Source organism: Ciona intestinalis, unplaced genomic scaffold (genome assembly GCF_000224145.3).
Source record: "Ciona intestinalis unplaced genomic scaffold, KH HT000130.2, whole genome shotgun sequence".
NCBI classification, from domain to species: domain Eukaryota; kingdom Metazoa; phylum Chordata; class Ascidiacea; order Phlebobranchia; family Cionidae; genus Ciona; species Ciona intestinalis.
In genome coordinates, this window is record NW_004190452.2 from 22,258 (window position 1) to 44,128 (window position 21,871).

At 38.5% G+C, this 21,871-nt stretch overlaps 2 protein-coding genes across 3 annotated transcripts; both read right to left on the reverse strand.

Moving 5' to 3' along the window:
- Window positions 1-12,859: 12,859 nt before the first annotated feature.
- Window positions 12,860-17,332, reverse strand: LOC108950384 (cell wall protein DAN4-like). Of its 2 annotated transcripts, none has more exons than XM_018816057.2 (7): window positions 17,157-17,331; window positions 16,714-16,790; window positions 15,830-16,019; window positions 15,456-15,674; window positions 15,129-15,196; window positions 14,276-14,809; window positions 12,860-13,167 (listed from the first exon to the last, which is right to left on the reverse strand). In XM_018816057.2, the coding sequence occupies exons 1-7, from the start codon at window positions 17,206-17,208 to the stop codon at window positions 13,087-13,089; spliced, it is 1,221 nt and encodes a 406-aa protein (XP_018671602.1). In that variant the 5' UTR covers window positions 17,209-17,331; the 3' UTR covers window positions 12,860-13,086. The 2 variants fall into 2 exon arrangements, with proteins under 2 accessions (XP_018671602.1, XP_018671601.1); XM_018816056.2 differs by lacking the exon at window positions 12,860-13,167 and adding an exon at window positions 13,425-13,821 and having other exon boundaries at window positions 17,157-17,332.
- A 2,184-nt stretch (window positions 17,333-19,516) lies between these two features.
- Window positions 19,517-21,375, reverse strand: LOC108950385. The gene is made up of 4 exons (XM_018816058.2): window positions 20,968-21,375; window positions 20,638-20,910; window positions 20,331-20,560; window positions 19,517-19,806 (listed from the first exon to the last, which is right to left on the reverse strand). Exons 1-4 carry the CDS (start codon window positions 21,020-21,022, stop codon window positions 19,600-19,602), a joined length of 765 nt encoding a protein of 254 aa, XP_018671603.1. The 5' UTR covers window positions 21,023-21,375; the 3' UTR covers window positions 19,517-19,599.
- Between the last annotated feature and the right edge of the window lie 496 nt (window positions 21,376-21,871).

Below are 21,871 nucleotides of genomic sequence, written 5' to 3' on the forward strand. Positions count from 1 at the left end.
ATGCCCTTTATTTGTTTAAAAACATAGGTATACTTACTATTTTATATTTGCTTTTAAAACACTGACTTTACTGAAACTAGACGATTGTTAAATGTAATAAAAGTAAACGACACTGCAACGTGCATGTAACTGCCCAGCCTATTATAAGTTTAAAAAAAGTTTTTATTATTAGGCATTTAATAATTAATATTCGTAATCCATTTCATATGAGATGCCATGAGCATTTTTCATTAACTCGGAAATGCACTATGTTCAAAGGGGACTACCCAGCAGGTAATTCATTTTAAAGAAAGATTTTCATCCGTGGTAAAATTTTACCAAACTCGTTGGACCCTATACATTCTTTTTGTTCAACACAGTTCAAAGTTATTTTGGCAAAACTACAAGGAAATGCGACTTAATGATTCACAAAGTTACATACGTGGTAACTCGTAAGCGGGCACGAGGTGTATGAAACAGAACACCAGTGTTATAACGACTGTCGTTGGCCGGCCATGCGAGGATAAATAAGTTACATCTATACATGGTAACTCGTAAGCGGGCACGAGGCGTATGAAACAGAACACCAGTGTTATAAAGACTGCTGTTGCCCCGCCATGCCAGAATAAATAAGTTGCATTTAAATGCTAGGCACCTTTATTGGTAATGTGGCCGGTCCTGAAGTCTCCTTGCGTAACATATATGTTGACCCTTCCACCTGATCCACCACCACCACTGTTTATTCCATTCCCACCATTAGTGGTTATGGTACCAGGGCCAGAAAGATCGTAAGCTGTTATCCACACAGAACCACCGCTGCCACCACCAGCATTACCAGACTGTGGAAATGTATTAGTTAGGACCTATGTGATTTGCAATGTACAAGTCGTGGTTATATAGTGCCTGTCACCAGCCAACATATTTGTGATATAGTGTGAGTATATAGTAGGGTGTGGAGAGATGGGACACTTCATCATTCTATTTTCTCGTGGCATTTGGTAGTAAGTAAAGAATATTCAAAGAATTATTAAACGTATGCTTTCGATTCTAAAAGATTGTTTCTAATTGTTCAAAACCCGATCAAGATATTTAGATATTCTGTGTTATAGGTGTCCCAAATTCTCCAACAATACCATATATTTCGTATAGCATTAACAGTATGGCTGATGGCTCGCTCTAGCCACTGTGTTACGGCGGCGTAACAAGTTTACATTAGAAGCTAAACGAAAGTTAAAATAATAAAAACAATCAGCAACAAAGTTACATTTGTGTTAACTTGTAAGCGGTCACGAGGTGTATGAAACAGAACACCCGTGTTATAACGACTGTTGTTGCCTCGCCATGCGAGGATAAATAACTTACATTCATTCACTACTTACGTGTGCATTCCGTCCATTTGCGGTAATTTGACCTCTGAGTGTAATTGTATCTTGCACGTCCAGTTGAAGGCGACCTCCACCTCTACCCCCACTACCAGCAGATGAACCACTGCCACCGCCGCTACCGCATCTACCAACACTGAATACATCTCCTGTTGGTTGGGATGGTAGAACCACTGATCTACCACCACGACCACCATGGCTGGCACCAGACGCGCCGTTGCTTGCTGCAACCCCACGACCTGTTGTCGCAAAGGATTAATGTTGAAAATGTTCTTAAAGCAACTTATTTATCCATGCATGGCGGTCGTTATAACACGAGTGTTCTGTTTCATACACCTCGTGCTCACTGACGAGTTACCCATATATAACTTTGTGGTTGATTGCTTTTTTGGTCCGACAATTTGAACATCCCGTAAGTGACCACTGAGTTGTAGCAATTGCTGTTAAGTGTTTCACCTAAGCACAACCAGTCGCAATGGCAGTAGGTGGTAGTTCTACATGTGTGTTTATTATAATGTATATATAGGCGACACCGCTTTTAGTAAAATCCTTTTAAATTACAACCACAATAAGGTAGTTTGCAGCAGCGACCGATAAGTGTGCAGAGCGAACTACTTAAGGGTTTTGTTGGTTCTTAAAGTCTTAAAATAGTAAATAGGACTTGAGCAATACGTACCCACTCCACAATCGCTCGCTTCGCCCCCGTAGTTCAGATTAATTAACCCGGCTTGACTGACGTGTACTTGTAAGGCATTGGTGAGCACAGAGGGGACTCGAAGTGTGCCGCCAAGAGTTAAGTAAGAGACATATATCTGACTTGGCGTGTCACAAAGAGAGGGGCAAACACCATCCTGCATTTCGCGGTTGTCAGCAAGATTAAGAGCATCGAGTGTCATCAACGCTCCTTCTCCGATCTCAAGATGTTCGATCCTTCCACCGTGCATGCCGGAGATGTAAGCCCGGTTTCGTACTTCGATATGAGAACCTGGACCTGTTTACAAAATACGATAATATACCTTGATTTCGTTTCGGTTAAAAAAAATATTACTACCGCTGGTATATACCGGTAAAAAAAACACTAACACATCATTTAGTTGTAGCCCAAAATATTCACTTTATATTTTAGCCCACAATATTCTTTTTTTAACCCACAATAAAACTTTCGACAACGCTAAAGTTAACTTGGAACGTTTAAGAATAAAAACAAATTTGTCTCGTATACTGGGCTTTTGAATTATTAGTCCCGCTTGTATATAAAGCTGTAGCGATAACACAATTCTGCTACACTTCTTAATTAAAAGTAATAAACTATTTTTAAAATCAGAGATGGCAAAATTAATTATAAAAATTAATTTTATACAATAAGCATAGTAATTAGGCGATAAAGAGGTTGGAATTGTCCACGGAACAGCCCACGTTACGACACAATATGGATATGCATGGAAATGATCGGCCATAATACGTGACCTATGTTACAATGCCAACCTGTCAGTGTAATATTGTTCCATGGAAGCGTAAAGTTGACTTGTTTAGCCGACATAAGGGTAAGGAAGCCACCGTTTAACACATTCAGGTAATTCCACCCTTCACCCACAACCAAATACCCTGCGCTAAATGTAGCAGCGTATATAGTAACGTTCTCAGAATGAACGCTGGAATATGAACAAGTGTTGTTGGTTCGGCAGGTTTCGCTTTCGTCTCGTACAAGTCTTAGTTCCGCGCCGTTGTCCAAATGTACATGAAGTAAAGCGGATCGGTTAAGCCCGATAAGATGCACGTGATCTTTAAATTCAACCTATAAAGTAATAAACATGATGTGTTTGTGTGCCTGTTCATTATAATAATAAAGAGATGGGAAAAAAAAGAAAAACGACTTTGGTTAAAAGACGATGTGGGTGAAAGTGCATGAAAAGCCCCGTTACAAATCGTGGATGTAGACCTATAGACGGTAAACACGCAGTGAGTTCTCTTTTTAAAATTAAGACAGATTACCTGCGTAAACAGCAAAAACATTTGCATAACTGCGGCGGTATGCGTGCAAAACTTGTATTTTAGAAAAAAAAACAGATTTATTTAATCTCTCACCAAGCTGTTTTGTCCCATAATGTACAAGCGGTTTAAGGGGAAAACCAGACTTGTTGATTCATTGCTCGCTCTTGGTAGAACTGTAAACCGACCACCGTTTTCAACTGTAAGCACATTCCATCCCCAACTGGTGGTCAGTTCTTTCTCATAGCATTCAAATACACCCGACACTGTCATAGCGTATGTGTACAACAGGAATGGACGATTCGTTGCATTTGCTGCTTGGTTAGGTAGTTGCAACAGCTTGAACTCCCCTTGTGGGCCAACGTACACTGTCTCGAGTCTGGGCCTCGCTTTTCCAAGAATGTCAATTGAGTCGTAAATGGTAAGCGAACCATTCACGTAAATTTCATCAACGTGAAATTTAAAGTCAGATTCTTCGTTTACACGGAATTGAACTTGCCCGTGTACGCCAATGTTGAACGAATCCCACCCGGGTAGCGTGTTGATTAAACCACCATCAAAGGACCCGTTTACAATAACTTGGTGAACGAATACATTTGAGGTATTAACCCACGTATCAGGTGTGTTGTGAGAATGCTCGGTGTCCAGCCAAACCGAGCCATATTGTCCGACATGCAAACTCTTGATTAGTGGATGAACTTTGCCTTGTAAATTTATGGAACCGATTGTTTTAAACTCCCCGTTTATGATCATTACGTCTAACAGGTAATCTGACGATGCGGCAACTTCGAAGCGACCACCACGGTGAATGGTAAGCGTATCCCACCCTGGCGTAATCTCTAATGTTGCTGCACTGAACACTCCCGCAATGGACACGTCAACTGCTTTAACTTGGAAGATATTTGAAGTTATATTAGTCTTGGAGTTCGTATCAAAGCTGACTCGACCGTTTCCCCCGATCGTAAAGCTATTCATTCGATCAAAGGCGTTAGTGTCTCGGCTCTTAAACAAAACTGCCCCATTAACCTGCAGTAACCCATTTATAGCCATCTCGTCAACCAAGAAGACACCTCTTGCTTCGTTCGAGTGATTCCCGTTTGCTTTTACTGCGCAGAATGTAAAAGTCCCACCTTGTTCAACAGTAAGTTCTCTCCAGCCCACTCCGCCCGGCTGGAACGCCTTGCCGTTAAACGTTCCACCGACCATTACTTCCTCGGCGAATATTTCCGAGTACCGAGTCGAGTTATCCATTTCCTCAGAGCCCAGCACCAAATTTCCAGCAGGAGAAGTAACTTGGAAATCTCGGACTCTGCCGTCGTGTATACCAGATATAACAACATGGTTTCTGAAATTGAGAACTCCGGCTACCAGGACTGCATTTGATATTAAACTCCCATCCAACGTCAAGGTAGTGCGGCCATATTGGCCCACGTTGAAACTATTCATTGAAGAAAATGTAGTTTGTGTTTCGCTGCCGCCGGGCGAAAGTAAACCGTTAATATCGACCGAATCCTGGACGGTAACTGCGAATCTACGAGTTACATTGTCCATACCAGGCTCCCATGTAAAAGCGCCGCCTCTTCGTATAATAAACTCAGAAGACATAATATTAAGATGTTGCGAAGCCACCCACGCAGCTCCTTCGCCACCAGAACTCGTCAATACCTTTATATCGCCATGAACATCAATATCTCGTTCGGTTTTCAAGGCATGATGTTGATCTGTTGCGAAGATATAAAATTCACCAGAGCTTCCAATATCTAACTCGTTCATTTTAGAGTCTTGGTCCGGATATTGAATTGGACCGCATTCCATTCTGCCGTTAATTTCAATCTTTGCGTCATTTCCAACAAAACACGAGCATGGAGATTTTAGTGTCGCCCCCTGCTTCACTAGCAAGCGTGTAGGTGACCCAGTTAGCTGTAAATACCTTCCCCCACATGTTGAGCCTTGGAACCTGGGTGTTATGGTTTCCTCTGCTACTGTGCCATACAACGTTGTTTTAGGGTTGAATAAAACATGGGAATTGTTCTGAACGGTAAGTCTGTTTAACACAACAGGTAGGGCAGAACCTGCATCTAATGGGTTTGTAATTGACATTGTACTTCCACTTCTGCGACCGAACTCTAGTATTGTAGTTGATTGCGTCTCCAACACACCGTCCACCACTAATGTAGTTTCTATTATAGAAGTCTCTGCTGATAAACGTAGAGTTGAATCCAAGGTGGTTCCGTGTCTTTCTTCCACAAATGTGGGAATGCTAAGTCGTGGCCCAACAGTGATGTCTGTCTCCCCTATCACATGTAATGCGGTTGACTCGTCGCCTAATGCTTGGTCTATATGCAGTTGTAAAGGTGGCGGGTTTGCTCCACTGCCACCAGTCGCCATTACTGATGATAATATAGAACATTGGCCGCCAACGGAGAGCTGCATATTCTTGATACGGTTCTGTGTTGGTAATGTGACTCTGCTCCATGTTGGAGCCGTGCTAGTTGATAGAGGATCGTCCAATACCCATCCAACACCACCAGATATCCGTACATCATATACATCACACGGCGCACCGTCGCCTGCTCTGTGTTTTAATGGCACGCTGGCTTGAAGACCCATGTTGTTAACAGCAAGTTTAGCCTCTGTGTTATCTATTGTGAAAGCCGTCCCTGGTCCACCTGGTTCGCCTCTGCTTTGTGAGTTGTCACCAGATTGACACACACCGGCAGGTCGTGGTTGTAATTGATTGTCCTCACCAACAGCAGGTGTATATCCATGCACAGCTGCTGCAAGAGAAATATGACCATACCATAGCACGGGCTTGATAGTTACAGAGGTAGCAAGGATTGGATACGGCAGTTTCCTGTACTCTACATTGCTCCCATCAACATTCCCAACAAACCGATGAGGTGTACCTTCACTTCTAAGCTTTTTATAAACGTAAATCCCGTTGTTGTTGGTTTCCCGACCAGTTTCACTGCTGGCAGCCACAAGGTTGAACTCCAATTCAAACTCTCTTACATAGTTATTAGTGCCAGGCCTTCCACGTATGGATATCCCAGTGATATACTTCGGCGAGTTGGAGAGATTCATCTGGTATCGTTGGTTGTGTGTGTTAGAAGATGGCGACCAATACCCGCTGCCACTTCCTGATAATAACCCGTTGTTATTGGTTGATGAACTGACGGGTAGAACGTCTCTCCCGATGGTGCAATAACGAACACTCCAGCGACGGTCGCGCAACGAGCTGTGCCATGATCCCGACATGCCGGTTGCTACAACAGTCTTCTCCACTGTAGATGGCGGTGCTGACCAGTTAAGAGTTCCCCCAGTGGCGATTGGAGTGGTTTGTGAGCAATCGGTTAGCATGACATTGGAAGGGATCTTACAGCATGTAAACCTCCATCGACGGTCAGAATAACTGCTTGAATACGCAGTACGATACCCACTCAAAGCATATCCAGGCCCGAAACTTCGCATGCAGTCGAAATCTAGTCCTCCTCTGTACCCGTTGACATACCCAGTTTCCCTGCAAGACATGGACGCGGTGTTGGACAAACCACACGACCCGACGCTCCACACACGGTCGTCCTGTGAGGATGAATATACCGATCGTATGGTTGTGTAGAATCCGCTGCTTGTAGAATGCTGGAAGTTTGTCCTCAACGAATTAAGAGTTTGGATCGAATTCATGGATGGGCACGTAACGTCACCTATATAAAAATAATTTAAAGGGGGCTACCGTCGAAACATTAAAAAAATGCATAAAGATTAAAAGCTAAAAAAACAAAGGTTCAAAAGAAAAATCGCGTGACATACGGTAATGTTCTAGTCACCAATATTCACAGTGATATATATTGAACAACATACCTTTAACGTTTCCTCCATACGTAAATAGATGGCCATCATATTCACTGTTGGTACAATCCACAGATATCCTGCCACCTGCACCACCACCACCGCTACCATACCCTTCACCACCTTATTGAATGCATTAATGTATAACAATAAAACATAATATATGTATTTGTATCTTGGAATACGATTGCGAGTATCGAAAAGGAATATAAGCAGAAAAACGACAGTTGTTAAAACACGATGGGGTTAAAATTACTCATTTTATCAATTTAAACTAAAGTTTGTAATTTATTTGTGGATTAATGAATGTAACTTATTGATTCTCGTGTGGCGAGACAACAACATTCCTTATAACACGGGTGTTCTGTTTCATGCACCTCGTGCCCGCTTACCACTTACCACATATGTAACTTATTAATTCTCGCATGGCGGGGCAATGCCAGTCGTCATAACACGGGTGTTCTGTTTCATACACCTCGTGCCCGCTTACAAGTTACCATGTATGTAACTTATTTATCCCTGCATGGCGGGGCAATGCCAGTCGTTATAACACGGGTGTCCTGTTTCATACACCTCGTGCCTACTTACAAGTTACCATGTATGTAACTTATTTATCCCTGCATGGCGGGGCAATGCCAGTCGTTATAACACGGGTGTTTTGTTTCATACACCTATCGTTGTGGTGGGTGATTGATGTGTGCATTGTCATGTGAAATATATTCGAAAGTTACAGACCACCACACAAGAAGAATTAAACGCGTAAGTGTCAGCATATTAGTTATTTCAATTAACATTAAACGAACAAGAGATTAACTTTAGGGCAGACTTGTAATTAAGAATGACGTAAGTTTGTGTGTTGGTGTTAACAGTGAGTTCGTAAAGCACCAAATCGTGACTAGATTTTAAACTTTTCTATTCGGGAAGTTTCGGTTTGTAATTATTTTCAGTAAAGCTCATATTTGAATGAATATAACTTGCTTTATCATCGCGTGGCGGGCAACGACAGTCGTATGACACGTGTGTTCTGTTTTATACACCGGGCGAGAAGATAGAAAAAAAGGCGTCCCATCTTCCCCCAATATATTATACGTAACCCTGTCGGTGGTTGATTCATTTTGGCTGACAGCTAGACAAGCCATAAAGGACCACTGGAATGGAGCAACTATAGTCATTGTCAGCCACACATAACAAATAAAAAAATAAATAATAATAATAATCATCTACAAAGTAACACACGCGGTAACTCGTTAGCTGGCATGAGGCGTATGAAACAGAACACTCGTGTTTGATAAAGTAAGTTACATTAATCCCAAGCTACCTACCGATAACTGTGATCCTTCCACTGCCATGACAGCTTTGTGACTCGATCCTGATGCTCCCCCCAGCCCCACCACCACTTCCAACAGATGTGGCAGCGTTACCGTTAGCTGTAACATCAAATAGTGACTTTCGATCATGGTTCAAAATCATGGTGTTATATTCATTGCAAAAAATAATCAAAACAAAAGTTTTTTACCCCTACACCGATATTGGTAAATATGATCCCGACATCATAACTTAGCGTTCTATTACCTGATAATACACCATCGATTTGTGCCGCTTTGTTGGCTACAATCTGTATAACACCTCCACCACTCCCACCCCCAACGCCACCACCTGCACTACCATGTAGCACAGGAAAGCGGGTCTGGCCATAGGATACGGACTCGGTCGTTTGAAGCCATCTGTCGCCACTGCGACCACCTCTACCGCCATGACCACCTGTAAAAATTTAAGGTAAATATAAAAAATAAGGCCAGTTTCATGGAAGTCATAACAGTTGCAGTCTAACTTTTACAAATATAATAAACCCCGATATTTTTAACCACAAAAGAGCCAAGTCGCGTTGAAACTTTATATAGAGAGGTGTATACACCTTGTTTACAAGTTACTTTAGGTATATGTAACTTTGTGGGTTGTTGATTTTAATTAAAAATTTTGACAAATTCTACAACTCCTGAGTGACCAATGGGTTAGACCAACACGTGTGTCGCACAAGAACACAACACACAATGATAACTAAAGAAATAAAAGTATGTGAGCGAAACAACGCATATATCCTCGCATTTATAAGTTACCTCCAGATCCAACAGAATTCCCGACCCCAACACCCCCGCTTGAATGGCCGTCACCATCTGCACTAACCGTGCCACTGGTGGACACGTTGAAGTACGTATCTACCTGTTCATGTACTTGGATGAATGAATGTATGTAACTTAGCATGGCGGGGCAACGACAGTCGTTATACCACGAGTGTTCTGTTTCATAAACCTTGTGCCCGTTTACGAGTTACCATGTATGTAACTTATTTATCTTGTTTGATGCTTTATGTTCTCTGTACACGCCAAAATGACAGCTGACAAAAGAAATACCCATTTTACCTGTAGCACACGGGGTGTTGTTGGGTTCGGTGAATTGAACACCAGAGTTCCCTCGACGTAAAGCGCTTGCATTGCGACGACAGCTCCTGCCGAATCCGAAAACCGACATCTTTGCCCCACTTCTATAGTGTTGCCTACCAAGCTCCCGTGGTCGCATGTGATTTGCCCAAGCGAGCCATCAGTCCCGGCGACTTCGGTCGTTGGACAAGTTAAAAGAATCGCTCCGACCAGTGCCATGGCACTGATAGGCGATTTCATTTTGCTAAATTATTTCGTTCGTATAAAGTATGTGAACCTGATAAAATCGTGATGGTAAATTTAATGATAAAATTGCTTGTTTGAATTTAGCGTCTAAAATGTCGGTAAGCAAAATTCTAGCCGGAAGAGCTAAAATACAAATATAATATGCCTTGACGTGATAATAGTAGGAAGGGGAAGACGGGACACCTTTAAGGTCTATATTGGAGTCGTGAGGATACGGTTTTATAATTCTTTGAATGTTCTTCGTTTACTATCAAATCTCCCTCTACCCTACTCTATTAACTATAAATCTTTAATGCGTCGTTATTATTGAAATACAAAGTTACCCAGTGCAACGTTTTAGGTGAACGTAAACCCGCTGTATAACCCCGCGGAAGGAAATATAGCAAGTCTGTAAATAACATGCAAATGCGCCCTTTTAATAACTTTAACATTTCCGGTGCAAAGCTTGTAAACCTTGTTATTTTCATTGTAGTTTAACCCGGCACGGTCGTGTTAAGGCGTTTATAGAATCTTGTAAACCAAATTAGAAATTAGGTAAACAGAATGATTCAATAAAACTTCCCGAAAGACGCGAGTCATCACAAAAACTTATGAGTCGGTTAAAATTAACACAGTGTACGTGATGTAGGTTCTTTACTTTGCGACAACAAGGCTGTTAATACGCTTTACACAAAACTCCAGCTGTCTTTAAGTATTTTATACGATTGTTCTTTTCTTGTCAAACTGTAAAAACTGGTTTAACGACGATATAGGCGAAATATAAACCTAGATCTAATCGATAATAACTCAATCGTTAACTTTGTTTCTACCCCCCAATGCGACTTCATAATTTTATTCTCTTTGAACAACTCAACCCATAAGGATATAATGTTTCCTGCCATATCAGCACATTAACACATGTAAGTAAACAAACTTGGCAGACGAAACGCCGTAACTACATGTATAGACACCGTCAGTGCAGAACCGGGGTTTCCAGTAGCAAACTTCACGCACGCATTTTGACAGGATTTCCTTTTTCTAAACACTTGTTGACCTGTAAATTCTTAAGTGGCTAAATAGAGAAAGATATTCGAAAGGTTTTCTTACAGTTTCATTTCTTTTACAATTCATTTATTTTAGAAGTGCCGAATTCCAACTTGCAAATGCATTACATTAAATACGAGACAATACATTTCTCCCACCAATTAGCTGGCTATCTTTTTTTCGCTTAAAGCGGTTTCTAAACCAAGTAACGCCGCCGGTAGAATTGACGTTAAGGTAACTTATATATCCTCGTATGACGGGGCAATGGTAGTCGTTATAACACGGGTGTTCTGTTTCATACACCTCGTGCCCGCTTACAAGTTACCACGTATGTAACTTTGTGAGAATTTATTTTCAGAATACCGCAGGTTAAATAACAAATTAGTGACCACTGGGTTGAAGCAATTGCGGTCATTGCTGTAAAGTGAGACATACACGCCCACAGAACCCTTACCTTTGGGCTAAAGCCATGCGCGCAAACTTCTATGCTACGACACGGACTACAGTTTAATACGAGACTGCGTATTTCAACCAAATGCGTATTTTAACACATTTATACCAATGTTTTCCAACTTGAACTACTATTCAACAAGAAACAACTTTTATCCATGATATCTGAATGCAGGTGTGAATGTAACCTGACTTATCAATTCCTGCTTTAACGTTTATTTCTCACACCTTATATATTCACTGGTACAATAACACTATGTTTACATTTACTTATAACATAACTCACAAAAACGTTCACTTTATATTCCGCAGATTAATTTTCTAACATAAACTAGCGGTGTATAGATAGCACGACCACTCATTACAGCAGAACTCCACAGCGCAACAGCAAAACCAGGAGGCGTCATCATCTCTACCTTCGGCAACAAGCGCTGGAACGCGCAACACAGCACGTATGATGGCTATAGGTGCAACAGCCGCGCTTTTTAACTGGCGTTCTTCCCTCACCTTTTACCCATAGCGAGTTTTAACGAATGTCATTTTGCTGCTGATTCTCTTCGCTGGTTTAATGATTTCTCATCGTATTCGAAGAGTTAAATAAACAATATTATGTTATATTACTTTTTGGAAAGGAGTATCGTTATAGTGAATATACCTATGGCTAAAAACAAACCCTTCTACAATGAAATAAAAAACGCACACGAAACAAAATTGTGTTTTCAAAATATTTAATGTCCGGTTTTGATATTTGGTTTCGATTTTATCTCATTCTTAATGTATATTAGCGAGAAATACTATACAAAGTTTATTGAATAAGGGATCCTAATACATTCTAGGCAAGTGTGTGTTGGCCTTAGGGGAAATAGGTTTATATTTATATTCATGTATTAAATATATATTTGAAATTTATATTTTAATATGGGCTGATTATGTTTATAAGTTGTTTAAATTGTTAGCCATGCATATAAAATGAAAAAAGCAGCTACAAAATGACATACGTGGTAACTCGTAAGCGAGCATGAGGTGTATGGAACAGAACACTCGTGTTATAACGTATCCCATTACCCCGCCATGCGAGAATAAATAAGTTCATAATATATTTACAAAGTTTAATTTTGTAACCACAACGCCGAACTTTTGATAATAAATAATAAAGGATATGCTTTAATATTATAGATACTGACATATAGTAGGGTGGGGTAAGATGGTCCATGTTTTCATTCGTCTTTCTCGTCTCAAACAAACAATATTTAGTCAAATATAAAACCGTATCCTTATGACTAAAACCAATTATAAAATATGGGACATTTTGTGCAAACGGTGTCCATCTTACCCTACATTACTATATATACCATATATTCTGGTATCTATATATGTTCAATGCACCCCAACTCTCTACTTCTGTTAGTTTCTATCGACATGACGTCACACTGCGGTCACGCTTGAAAAGGTATAACGGGTGTATGGTATAACAGGTGTCCAAAAAATGGCACACTATGTAGATTTTAATTTAAACAAAAAACCTATTTTTTTTATTAACGAAATAATTAGTAAGATTTATATTTTAATCAATTTTCAGACTAAATCTACATAGTGCTGCCTCTTTTGGGACGCCTTGTATAATATAGTAGCCAATGGGAAAAAATGGACGCAAAGGGAAATTGGTTCTATAAATATAGAAAGTTTCAAAATTAACAACCTATAGATGACAAGCATGAATTTAGTTTCTGTCATGTGTTTATCTTTGCGTTCTTGATATCAGGTGATTTCGGCGTCACTTTATTGACTCGGTATATTCCTCTGCTACTCATCTAAAAAATAAGTGGCGTTTAAATAAAAAAATATTGTGATAAAAAAAGGTTAAAAATCTTTTAACTCAAAAAATCAGTTTTTTAGAAAATTGCAATGGTTAGTTAAAATATAAAAATATTGATAACAAAACCTTTGTTAAAGAAAAGTTAAAAACCGATTAAATTAGAAAAACTAATTGCATATGAACGTTATCATTTATTATTTTATAAATACAAATAGACTAAAATGTACTGTGGGCAACAGAAACTATTTAAATGTTTAATCAGAATGTGAAATCACAGTAGTACTTCAAAATTATGCCTCTTTTATAAAAATGGCTCAGAATTGTCATTATTATAACTGCATTTTTATAGAGTTTTTCTGAGTTCGCATTTTGAAAGTGCGCGCTGTATTTGTAGATAGTAAGGCCATCGTTTCAACCAGTCTTCTTCAGGGTAGGGCTCCATGTATTGTGCTGGTTGTTCAACAAATGTTGTGACCGCATCAGGTGATATTCCAACACGGTTGTTGTTATTGCATGGTGGCTTGAATAAGTCTAATGTTTTCAATTGAAGTCGAAGTGATTGTTTCGATGATTTACCTTCTTCTTCAAATACTGGATGTTCGCCCTTGCTCGACAGGCGCATGAGACAGCTAGGTTGTGGGCTTGAGGTCTAGGTGAGCGAGCTAACGTTATGATTATCACTTCGTCGGTTTATTGTCGGAAATAGTTATTAGACAACATAAGTGTATTTATCACTTCGATAAACAAGATCGAGTCAACTTCAGAATATTAAAAGACTTGAATTCAAATCAAAACGACAGTCGTTAAATACGATTAAAAGATGTGAGCATTTTAGTGGTAGCGGTTACTTATCAGTTAATGATATAAGTTAAAAACGTAGCTATTTAACCCGACATACAGTATAACGATGTACCAGTTTAAACGTGAGACGTAGAACGTTAGATACACATAGTAGGTTGAGGTTAGATGGGACACGTTTTTATTCTATTTTATTGTCAAAATCAATGAGCCGTTAAAAGATTATTTACAATATGCCTGCTAGCTGAAGTAACAGAATATGATATCATATATAACGTATTAAAACTTAAACAGAAACCGCTTACCGCTTTGTACAAGAACACGAACGATACAACAACTGCTATTGTGCAAGCTATTGCTATGACGATGATCAGCCACACAGCGACACCTTGCGAGGACGACGACAGAACGTCTTTGACCGCTTGGGTGACTTCGATAGTTTGAGTGACTTCGGAACTTTGCGTGGCTTCGGTTGGTGTAAATCCTGGCAGTGATGCCGGGTAGAAAATCACGAAACATCGTATATAGGTTGGGTTGCAAGGGTTAGGCAGTGCTTCTATTAAAGAGTCGCTAAAAATATCTTCAAAGTCGCAGTAAATGGTTAAGTTTCCCTCGTAGTTTGGTTGACTTGGTTCAAGATTAACAACTGTTGTAGTAGAAGCAGATGGATGCAATTTAACGCAAGATAAAGTCATTGAGCTGCTGGTTGTTCCCAAGTTTACTGTTGTGTCTGATTGTAACTTCCGGCAGTTATAAGTAGTTGACGGTTTGTGGTTGATTGTATATTCATCATTGTCAAGCACTATGATCGGGGAATGGTTGGACGACATGCATGATGTCTGTCAAAGGAAAGGATTTTAACTAACTGGTTCTTGAGCTGTTTTAGAAGATTATTTTTTTAATTTTATAATGTTTTTCTGATAATTTGGAGAACTCATAAGGGACCATTGTCGTTATAATTAACACGAGTTTTCTGTTTCATACACCTTGTGCACGCTTACGAGTTACCATGTATGTAACTTTGTGGGTGATTGTTTTTTTTTTGCATGGCTGACAATTTAGACAACCCATTAGTGACCACTGGGTTGGAGCAATATCACATGCCCATATTGGCAGCAGCGAACACAAATAAATAAAGTAATAATAGATTAGACTTACAAAGTTGCCTTCATCGCATAAAAGCTTAGTAGATGCCAACGGAATATCTTTAAGTTCAGTGCACGCATCTAAAGTACACGGATAATGTAAGACTCGAACCCAGTACCCTCTGTTCACCAACTAACCACTGGTTTGGTATGGCAACAATAAGATAGTACAGTTATAGTAGGGGGACACTTGTTGTAATAAAACACTCGAAGAAATTATCGATTCGCAAACAGGCGGGGTAAAGCGGGATAAAATTCTTGTTAATTTTGATTTAATCAGGTATAAACCAACCTACCACTATGCAATGGCGACAGCGTATATAGGAAGCCATTCATTCACCTTGCGTTGTATCAGTTATACGTGCTGCTGTAGTTGTTTCCAATTCAGCTTGTGTTGTGTTTTGTATTTCAGTTGTCATTGGGTTGGTAGCTGAGGAAGTCGTTCGTGTTGTTGGCCTAGCTGTATTTAACGTTGTTGTTTTTGCTGTTGTTGTTGTTGTTCTTGTTGTTTCTGTTGTTGTTGTTGGTGGTGGTGTGGTAGCAATTGTTGTAGTTGTCACTGAAATGTAATTGATAAAAACTAACTTCATTTCAAATATGTGTCTTAAAAATTACATAATTTTTCAACCACCTGCTCTAATAGCCAAGATCAGATTATTTCAAAATAGAAATAACAGCGAATCCACAGTCGTTACAACACACACTTGAACTTACATATTTCACACGAGCAAAACTCGGGTCCTCTGGTATTGCAAAGATCACCGGAGCAACAAATGGCGCAAACGTTGGGACAATTGTGGCCGTTTTGCGATACAAGGGTTTGACACGCAAGATCCTGGTAACACGACTTCATGATTGACACTTCGCCGTCCCATGTGTTCCGTACCTCCGTATAACACATGTTCTGAAATGAACAATAATTACTACAACGGTATAGAGTAATTACCTCTTAACGAGCGGTTAGGGCAATGTTTGTTTCAGGGCAAAAGCTGGATTTAATTATTTATATCAGCAAGTCTGCAATATGATACAGTGTGTAATAAACTATTGACACCATTTTGTATGCATGGTTTCACTGACAAAGCGTATATGATATCTTGTAGGTGATAATCGCTTATTTATCCTTGCATATGGTGGGGCAACAACAATCGATTTTGAGAGGATGTTTTTTTTCATACACCTTGTGCGAGCTTACAAGTTACCACGTATGTAACTTTGTGGATAGTTGTTTTTCTACGTGGCTAACAATAGACCCATAAAGAACCACTAAGTTAGAAAATTACTGTTAACTAAACTTGCATAGGCCTATAGTTAATATTACGAACTATATACAAGTTTCTTGTTCAAGGACACATAGACCAACGATGGTAGCAGGTTTGACCCTTGAACCTTCTCTAGGCTAGATGTATCTTAACCGACCCATTTGTTAGTAAACAAAGAAAACAAAATTATAAAACCGTATCTTTACAACTCTAAAAGAGCGTTGTTAATTGTTAAAACCACGGTCAGGTAAAATGAAAAAATAGCTGTCTCACCTCACAGTACAATATAACACAAACAAGCAAGCATTGCAATCTTAGTATTTATATTCAACTTACTTGGTCGATGCTGCATAGGGTCGTCTGTTGGCAATCTGCTTCGGTTTTCCCATTGTCACACCGGTAACATTCCAATGCTGGGTAAACATAAATGTTTAAGTTTACATTTTACGAATCCGACCCTGATCTGGTGCACATACAGTTTAAATAACAGATCGATGATGTCATTTAGACGAATTATATATCTTATTATACAGTTTGTTTAACTTAATGTTTATCGAATACGTTTTCGTAGCACAAGACTTATGAAAGAAGTTGTCCCACATTACCCCTGTCCCACTTTACCCAATACACCGACATATATAAAAATAATTTAAAATTCGAATTGAATAATATTGAAAACAACCCTACAGATTTAAACAATTCACCAGCAGTCTCAACACCGGTAATTATACATCTGTAAATATTTAATGAACTAACAATATATTAAAAACCAGACTCACCTTTGCTAAAATGGAACACACATAAAAAAACTTTACATAGATTTGCAAACATCGTTATAGCGTTGTCTATGCTGGTTGGTATAAATCGACTTTTAAAATTGAAGGTTTGTTAGTTTATACTATTTATTTCTTATTTAGTTTTTTTTACCGAAGATTAATATCTATATATACTGTAATACTGTATGCTCTGTACTGAAATGGACTGTAAGCTCATAAACTGTCTATATCACTATCATTTACCTTTAACTTTGTGCTGTATATCATTTATATCATGTAGAACTGACTTGGGTAACCTTATTGTTTGATCGTTCACCAAACATTGCTTGTTCTGTATCAACTGCAACCTAATCTTACCAAACATATATTCTCTATACTTTCTTCTTGCAGAAAGTTGTTTTGTAAATGCAAAACGGACTTTTATGCTCACGCACGCATGTAATATTAATGAACTCTTTGAGCGTGGCTGTTTGCGGCCTGTTGTCATTGCAATAAAATGATTATATGTCAGACATTATATGTTGGGAGTCCTTCGTTGTGACAACTATCAACATACATTAAGTCGTGAAAATTTAATAAAAAGTATAAACAAAACGCTTTCGTAAAGGCATACTTATTACTGTGAGATGAGACGGATACCGTTACATTAATTTCTCATATTTCCTAAACGTGTTTTTAACAAATAACAACGCTTTTTAAAGTCGTGAGGATACGGTTATATAATTCTGTAACATTTTTTGCGTCTAACCGATGAAGGGCGTATAATATATTAAGGACCTGTCCCATCTTAACCGGACCTAATATGCATACAACGCGACGTAAAAGATTAAATAAACATAAACGAAATTCATTATATTTTTACAATATAATCGATGTCTCTAGATTTGCTTTTATACATAGAGTTAAAAAGGTAGGTTTTCCTACGCAGTTGTGTTGCGAAGTTTCATTTAATATACAAATATCAAAGAGTAACCAAGTTACCCCAAACGTTACTATAAAATTCGACACATGAGGCAATAGCAAGTCTACATACGGTGATGGGGAAGCAATCAATATTTTATAAAACAATTAACAGTTTGAGCATACCTTTTGCAAAGTGGTAAACTAGATTAAACGATTATTTTACAGCAATGATTTTAGAGATAGAAAAATGAAGAGTAAGTTTAGTCAAGTTTTGATTCGAACATGAATAAAATATAGTATTTACAGTAGTCGCCGTATTCAGTTTTAACTCGAAACAACTTGGGGAAACCGCTTGGACAATACCTTGACTTTAATTTCTAATTTAAACGGTTTATCTTATCTAACGAATGAATAAAGTAAACGATTAAATTAATTTGCAACCTATAGCGGTCCTAGCGGTCCTGGGTTCAGATAAGCGCTTTAACATAAAATCTATATAGTAGGGTGGGGGAAGATGGGACATCTTTTCATTCTATTTTCTCGTCCAATTTGATAGTAAACAAAGAACATATATTACAATATTAAGCGATATAGAATATACAACCACAATAAGCAAGACACAATCAATATATTCGCAATAAATAATCAACGATGCTGCGCAGTAGACTGCAAAGTAAAGTCCATACTAGTATGATAAAGTGTCGTCGTATGGCAGACGAAACGTTGGTATAATGAAATGAAGTTTCAAAGCCGAAGTAGCCATTTTATATTAAACTATACCTGGTAGCAATAAGAGCAAAATAAAGTAAAGTATGTTCGGTGGAATAGTGAAGCATTGCAGCAGGTGGCGCGCAAATGTAGTGACGAGTTTTCTCCACTACTTTTAAAAAAAAGTTTACAAATGTGTTTTTTTAGCGTGTGTAACTCACAAGCCGAAATAGCATGTCGCATTTTTTTATAGATAAATCCTACTTAGCGATAGACAAACAGTCACCAAACGTATAAAACCAACTAATTTCAGGTATAAGGCTGGCATCCTCGCAGTAAGGCCAACGTACCAGGCAACAAAAATTATTTTACGTAACAATGGTTTCAAAAAAGCTACTAATTATAAACAAAGGAATCGTAACATCAAATACAAGACTTGTGTGCGCGGTTTTGGATTTAAGCTTTGATTGCGCAACATGTTTACCGCTTGTTGATGAACACCATGTTAGGATTAAAAGTATTTTCTATATAAAAAAATCGCGTTTACGCGAAAGAATACTTTTAACCACAAATATCTATCATATTTTTTTTACTTTATTTATTTTTATTTTTTATTGAATTGTTTTTACCGTATAGATGTTATTATTAACGCTACACTACGACGCACACTGAACGAACGTAAAAGAAAATGGGTTGACGCGAGTGGTTAAAACTCTCGGAAAAAGTTTGAACAAAAATAAAATGCACGCTACTAATTCGACCCTTGTATATATACGTTACATTCATCCATTTAAATATTAATTCATTCGCCATCCAACTTATGCTAACTAAGTTATTAGGTTGAACATAATTGTGTAGCGGTATAAGGCGATGTCGGGGAATCATTAAGCACTCCGTGCAAGATGCTGGTTGAACTCGGTTGTACGATGCGAAGAAACAATCCAGTGTACGTCTCGGTTCCACTTCCTCTAGCCGGAGCATTATAAGGATACCAACCTCCATTATAACCAGGTTTCCCGTTGCTCTGCGTCACTGTATCAGTCTGTTGATAAATAACAGAACTTCTCAACTTGGGAAACTAAATTCTAGGGTTAAAAGTTTGCATTAAAATAGGAGAAAATTTTTCGAAATAATTTTCTAAAACGCTTTAATGTGTTTCGTTAAAATAGGACCAACCCAACCATAAAGAATAAATGGATAATTGTATAGTTATGACAGAACCCTTTTTGGGTATATATACCTGTTTCCTAGATTCTACAGGCTAAAAATGCTAGTATGGCTCGAATAACCAGTTTGATTTGCTATTATGCCGCATTTATTTGACAGGTTAAACAATCGCTATTATGATGCAATGAACCCACGTGTGAATCCTTACTTTTACGTAACAAACATTTTGCTTATAGTTGGAGAAAACATCGTAAATATAAAGCAGCGCTGCTTCTGGCACATATTTAGGTTGTTTCTTTCCGTTTAAAAGGTAAAGTATATTTGTTTTACACACATATGTGAAGAACGCACCGCCTAAGTGTATTAGTGTAATGCCATATGTGTGTATTCCAGCCTTACCGTTGTGTTGTAACTTAAACCGAGCCAAATATCAACCCAAGGATTTGATCCGAATACGATGGTTTGTCGACTGTAATTATAAACCACGTCGTACATCGCTTTATCCACAATATCCACCAATCGACCGCCATTGTCAATGCAGGACTTCGATGCTGTGTTAAGGGTCATTTCTTTTATATCTGCAGCATCAGGAAACCAAAGGATCAGATTCTGATAAAACAATCCTTTACCTTTAAGAAAAAGAAAATTATATTTTATTTACTCTAATTATATAATTAGTGATCATGGAATAGTTTTATATTCGTACCTATATACGAGGACCAATCCACAGTTATCGGCATCCTATCCCAACCTATAGCTTGATCAATTCGATTTATTTCAACTACAAAGCTTCCTCTCTTAATTTCAAGAATGGTCACGTTGAACTTGTGGGGCAAAGATGGGTTGCTCGGTCTTGCTGTTGCGTTAACGTAATCCGGAACTTTGGGCAAGCACATCATGTAGCCTATCTCTGCCTTTGTTTTAGCTTTTTTGGAAGACAGAGATAGTTCATAACTCCCCTCGTTGGTCAGTGGTCGATCTGTTGTTAAATTTCATTAATAAATATAGAATTACAACTTTAACATAAACAACTTACGTGAATCAACTACGCTCATAACCTCTACAAGCAACACAAACCAAATGCACTTCATAATGACCAATAGTAATTGAAATAACCCCTACAGTGATCTGCGTTATGTTAAAGTATAGTTAATTGAAACAACTTAACGATTAAGCCTAATTAATTACCAGACTGGTGATGCTAGATATTGGCACAGTATATACCTCGTTTGTAGACTGTATAGTTAAACACGATTCGTATGAACCACAGTTCGCTTGCATATACTGAACAAAGTGAAGTTTAAACTGTTTTCAACCTATAGTTCCGTGTTAACAGGTACCAATGTATATGACAGTTTTACGAAACTCGGTTTCATCAATCACTAATTATGCGCTTTTAAATCTGGAAACTTATTTTAAATTTCCTAATTTTATAAATTAATTTGGTTTCAGTCAGAGAAGTGTTTTGCTGCTGTTCGAAACATTCGATCGGATGTTTTCCACTATGCGCGTCATGCTTCCGTTTAATTAAATGGAAAATGTTCATATAAACCAGAGGTAACGCGTTGCTGCCATATACGATGTAATGTAATAAGGTGTCTACGTACATGCAAGAATTTTCCATGTAAACAAATAACACACGCATGTTGTTATCAGGCGTTTAATTGGAACTGCAGCAAAACATGTTCGGTTATTTAGCTTTAAATAAAACGATCGTATATTAGCTGTATTCAGCTGATGCAATATTGTAAAAGCAACGTAATTGCTGCAAGAGCAAACAAATTGGTGGCAACCCAAAAATATGACATAAACTGAAATGCCGAAGTCGTGTCTGCCGTTTTCTATTGGCGGATATGTTAAAATTCAGTATTTTTAGACTTGCGCGATTTTTATTTTTTTGCGAAAGTTTCTACGAAAATTATTTTCTTAAAATAAAGCAA

Bases quoted from the DNA above. Each gene is read 5' to 3' on its own strand.
- LOC108950384 (XM_018816056.2), bottom strand. From the start codon at position 17,208: ATGTTTGCAAATCTATGTAAAGTTTTTTTATGTGTGTTCCATTTTAGC. The intron at 15,197-15,455 runs GTGAATGAATGG...CGTGTACTTTAG, and splicing joins TATAACTGATACAACGCAAG to ATGCGTGCACTGAACTTAAA. The intron at 14,810-15,128 runs GTAAGTCTAATC...TTCCTTTGACAG, and splicing joins TATGCGATGAAGGCAACTTT to ACATCATGCATGTCGTCCAA.
- LOC108950385 (XM_018816058.2), bottom strand. From the start codon at position 21,022: ATGAAGTGCATTTGGTTTGTGTTGCTTGTAGAGGTTATGAGCGTAGTT. The intron at 20,911-20,967 runs GTAAGTTGTTTA...ATTTAACAACAG, and splicing joins TATGAGCGTAGTTGATTCAC to ATCGACCACTGACCAACGAG. The intron at 20,561-20,637 runs GTACGAATATAA...TTTTTCTTAAAG, and splicing joins GGATTGGTCCTCGTATATAG to GTAAAGGATTGTTTTATCAG.